Source organism: Bufo gargarizans, chromosome 3 (assembly GCF_014858855.1).
Source record: "Bufo gargarizans isolate SCDJY-AF-19 chromosome 3, ASM1485885v1, whole genome shotgun sequence".
In the NCBI taxonomy this organism is placed as follows: Eukaryota; Metazoa; Chordata; class Amphibia; order Anura; family Bufonidae; genus Bufo; species Bufo gargarizans.
This window is the reverse complement of record NC_058082.1, coordinates 285,831,182-285,836,255: the sequence shown is the minus strand read 5'-3', so window position 1 is coordinate 285,836,255 and position 5,074 is coordinate 285,831,182. Positions and strand designations below refer to the sequence as shown.

General features: G+C 51.9%; 1 protein-coding gene across 1 annotated transcript; it reads left to right on the top strand.

Moving 5' to 3' along the window:
* Window positions 1-273: 273 nt before the first annotated feature.
* On the top strand, window positions 274-1,236 carry LOC122931544 (basic salivary proline-rich protein 3-like). The gene has a single exon (XM_044285611.1). The coding sequence runs from the start codon at window positions 274-276 to the stop codon at window positions 1,234-1,236; it is 963 nt and encodes a 320-aa protein (XP_044141546.1).
* The last annotated feature ends 3,838 nt before the right edge of the window (window positions 1,237-5,074 follow it).

The following is a 5,074-nucleotide window of genomic DNA, read 5'->3' as shown; positions in this document are numbered from 1 at the left end:
ATCGGCAGCAAGTACAGTATATATAGAGTTTTGCTAGTGTGTCATACCTCCTGTAGGCCACCCAGACTATATAGTCCAGCCCATCTTCTTACTCCTGAACAGGAGGCATATAGGGCTTTGCTGGTATGCCATACCTCTTGTGGGCCTTCCAGACAATATTGTCTAGCCCATCTTCTCACTCCCACCAGGGCTTTGCTGGTGCATTATGCTTTCTGTAGGCCAATAAACTTGACATTGTCAACCAGGCATAGCCACAGAATTAGTTCATCATGCATGCATAGTCACCAAAGTAGACCGCCATCCAGACATGGCGGCACATCAGACACGGCAGGTCATGTAGACACCTACTCCGAGCCCAAGTACAGTCATCCAGACACAGTTGCCAGCCAGAAATGCACAGACCCAAAGGGCAGCCAGCCAGAAAGGCACGGACACAAAGGGCAGCCAGCCAGAAAGGCACGAACCCAAAGGGCAGCCAGCCAGAAAGGCACGGACCCAAAGTGCAGCCAGCCAGAAAGGCACGAACCCAAAGGGCAGCCAGCCAGAAAGGCACGGACCCAAAGGGCAGCCAGCCAGAAAGGCACGGACCCAAAGGGCAGCCAGCCAGAAAGGCACGGAACCAAAGGGCAGCCAGCCAGAAAGGCACGGACCCAAAGGGCAACCAGCCGGAAAGGCACGGACCCAAAGGGCAGCCAGCCGGAAAGGCACGGACCCAAAGGGCAGCCAGCCAGAAAGGCACGGACACAAAGGGCAGCCAGCCAGAAAGGCACGGACCCAAAGGGCAGCCAGCCAGAAAGGCACGGACCCAAAGGGCAGCCAGCCAGAAAGGCACGGACCCAAAGGGCAGCCAGCCGGAAAGGCACGGACCCAAAGGGCAGCCAGCCAGAAAGGCACGGACGCAAAGGGCAGCCAGCCAGAAAGGCACGGACCCAAAGGGCAGCCAGCCAGAAAGGCACGGACGCAAAGGGCAGCCAGCCAGAAAGGCACGGACCCAAAGGGCAGCCAGCCGGAAAGGCACGGACCCAAAGGGCAGCCAGCCAGAAAGGCACGGACGCAAAGGGCAGCCAGCCGGAAAGGCACGGACCCAAAGGGCAGCCAGCCAGAAAGGCACGGACCCAAAGGGCAGCCAGCCAGAAAGGCATGGACCCAAAGGGCAGCCAGCCAGAAAGGCACGGACTCCAAGAGCAGCCAGCCAGAAAGGCACAGACCCAAAGGCGTTTGGCCAAGCAGGCATAGACTTAAAGGTGTTCGGCCAGATAGGCATAGAACACAAAGGGTATTCAACCAAGCAGGCAACAGCACAGCCATCCAGGCCCTGAAGCCATGAGGCCGCCATCCAGGCACTGAAGCTGCCATGCAGGCCCTGAAGCCATGAGGCCTCCATCCAGGCCCTGAAGCCATTAGGCAATTTTCCTCACAATCTGGAAACCAGGATGGAACCCTACTGTGGCATCCATCTCTCCGGAGACACCCATGGATCTGCTGCAAGAGGTCTAAAGAACCCCTTGGACCCATTAGACCTCCTAGGGTCCACACCGCTGGAACTACTGCACAAAGGACCCCAGCAGACAACCACTAACCCTCCAGGGACTCCCAGATCGGCGGCAAGTATACATAAAGTTGGGGCAGAGCCTGACCGCACTGCTGGATGGCTGCATGTGTTTGAGCTCCCTATTTTTTAGGGCCTTTTAACCCACTCAGCACTCCTTCTGATCTAAAAAAATGGTAGGGAGAAGCTCAGAGATCCTGTGGAAATCACTCCTGCCCGGACAAGGCAGCCAGATATGAGAAATTTATTAAAAAGAAGCCTCCACCGTCGGCCACTGAGGCAGCCAAGATGGCGCCGGGTAGAGCGCACCACTCTGAAGTGAATGACCTTTACGAAACGGGCAGCGTGTCAGATGCCTCAGACAGGAGAACCTCCTGAAGAGACCCACCGATCTCTAAAGCAATACTCCAAGACGTTCTGGAGTCACTTTCATCCCTAAAGACTAAAAACTTATCAGACATTAAAGGATAACTGTCACACTTAGACCCTAATTTCAATTTTCATATATGTAGTTACTAATAACATGATATTCCAGAATCAGTTACTATTAGACTGACTTACCCCATATTTAATAAGATTCAGCCCTTAGCAACCAGTCTGCATAAAACTGCAATTTCACTAATCAGTTAAGATGGCCGCCACTGCCCTCACCTTGAGGCTAATCCCGCCTGCCCTCACTAGCCAGTAACAATAGCCCCCCAAAAGTGTCAGTAACCAGAGCCCTCCCCCTAAAGGGTTAATCTCCTGCAGCACAAAGGGGTCCTCTTACCACATGTTGCTTTCATTTATACACTGAGCAGATGGCAGATCTCCCTTCCCTGGGCTGCGCTGCTTCGGCTCTGCATTGTCCCAGTCTGCTGAGTGAGGGAGCGTCTGCCAAGTGCAGGGACAGGGAGAAGTGCACACAGCCCAGGCACTGTTATCAGCTGCTGGGAAGGACCTGGCTTTAATAATTTACTTACAGTCCCTGGCTGTCAGTAATGTGACAACTCAGCGTGCTTCTGCGTCCTCCGTCCTTCAACAGAGGACGGAACATGCCTAGCAACCTGATTTTAAAGGGATTCTGTCACCTCCCCTAAGGCAAAAATCGATTTAAAAGCAGCCATGCAGCACAGCTTACCTGGATTAGGCTGTGCTGTTCTATCTTGAAATCCGTCCAGCAGTTACTTCAAAAAACGACTTTGATCAATCAGGAAATGCGTCCTGAAGGTGCCCAGAGGGGCGTTTTTTTCTTCTGAGAGAGCCCAGTACCGCCCCTTTTTCAGTGCCCAGCCCGCCTTCCTTTTACTTCCTAACCGCCGCCCCCAGCCTGCCACAGCCTCCCCTCCCTCTCCTCCCCCTCCCTCACGCCGAACGAAGTCTCGCACAGGCGCAGTACCCACTGAGGGCTGCGCCTGTGCGATCATCAGGAGACTGAGGGCGGCAGCTTCATCTTCGTCACTGGGCATACGCCGAGCCCAGTGACGTCCGATATTAGCTCTTTCCCTCAGTCAGCCTGGTAGGAAGCGCAGAGGATTGCCGATCGGCTGCTGCACCCTGCGCTTTCTCCAGTCTGCCTGCCACAGTGAGGACGGCCAGCGATTTCTTTCCCCACCCTCCCTTCAGGAAAGAAATAACTATTTGTTGGGGCGAATTAGGTCTTATTATATTAAGTAAAGGCAGGCAGACTGGAGAAAGCGCAGGGTGCAGCAGCCGATCGGCAATCCTCTGCGCTTCCTACCAGGCTGACTGAGGGAAAGAGCTAATATCGGACGTCACTGGGCTCGGCGCATACCCAGTGACGAAGATGAAGCTGCCGCCCTCAGTCTCCTGATGATCGCACAGGCGCAGCCCTCAGTGGGTACTGCGCCTGTGCGAGACTTCGTTCGGCGTGAGGGAGGGGGAGGAGAGGGAGGGGAGGCTGTGGCAGGCTGGGGGCGGCGGTTAGGAAGTAAAAGGAAGGCGGGCTGGGCACTGAAAAAGGGGCGGTACTGGGCTCTCTCAGAAGAAAAAAACGCCCCTCTGGGCACCTTCAGGACGCATTTCCTGATTGATCAAAGTCGTTTTTTGAAGTAACTGCTGGACGGATTTCAAGATAGAACAGCACAGCCTAATCCAGGTAAGCTGTGCTGCATGGCTGCTTTTAAATCGATTTTTGCCTTAGGGGAGGTGACAGAATCCCTTTAAGCAGAGGTAAAAGTAGGCAGTACAGGGAACAAAACTGTGGAAAATTGGGTAATTGAATACACAGTGAAAAGTTTAAATAGGGCCATCAAGAAGATATTAATCACCACAATCCAATACTCAAAAAAAAAAATAAAAAGATGACAGTTATACTTTAAGGAGGACCTGTGCCACTTGGGGCACAGAGTTGTGGCCATGGAGAACACTCAGAAAGCTATTCTGTCATTTGGGGAAAAAAAACAAGAGATGCCCTTCAGGCACATAAAGACCTGCTGAATGATGCCTTCCTCCGGCTGGAGGATCAGGAAAATCGTAGATGGAACCTGAGAATCCGCAGCCTACCTGAATTGGTAGCGCCAGAGGCGCTGCATAAAGTTGCGTGGGAGATCTTTGACTCGCTGCTGGGGACCGACAGAGCTGCCTCAATCGTCATAGAGAGGATCCACAGAGCGCTGCGCCCAAAACCCAGACCGTATGAGCCACCACGAGATGTTATTTGTGGGCTGCTCAGCTACGTGGACACCACAGGGTTCCATCATGGTTGCCAGATTGTGAGAAAAATTTGAGATTTTGGTATCTACAGGTCCTTCTCAAAAAATTAGCATATTGTGATAAAGTTCATTATTTTCTGTAATGTACTGATAAACATTAGACTTTCATATATTTTAGATTCATTACACACAACTGAAGTAGTTCAAGCCTTTTATTGTTTTAATATTGATGATTTTGGCATACAGCTCATGAAAACCCCAAATTCCTATCTCAAAAAATTAGCATATCATGAAAAGGTTCTCTAAACAAGCTAATTAACCTAATCATCTGAATCAACTAATTAACTCTAAACACCTGCAAAAGATTCCTGAGGCTTTTAAAAACTCCCAGCCTGGTTCATTACTCAAAACCGCAATCATGGGTAAGACTGCCGACCTGACTGCTGTCCAGAAGGCCATCATTGACACCCTCAAGCAAGAGGGTAAGACACAGAAAGAAATTTCTGAACGAATAGGCTGTTCCCAGAGTGCTGTATCAAGGCACCTCAGTGGGAAGTCTGTGGGAAGGAAAAAGTGTGGCAGAAAACGCTGCACAACGAGAAGAGGTGACCGGACCCTGAGGAAGATTGTGGAGAAGGACCGATTCCAGACCTTGGGGGACCTGCGGAAGCAGTGGACTGAGTCTGGAGTAGAAACATCCAGAGCCACCGTGTACAGGCGTGTGCAGGAAATGGGCTACAGGTGCCTAATTCCCCAGGTCAAGCCACTTTTGAACCAGGAACAGCGGCAGAAGCGCCTGACCTGGGCTATAGAGAAGCAGCTCAGTGGTCCAAAGTACTTTTTTCGGATGAAAGCAAATTTTGCATGTCAT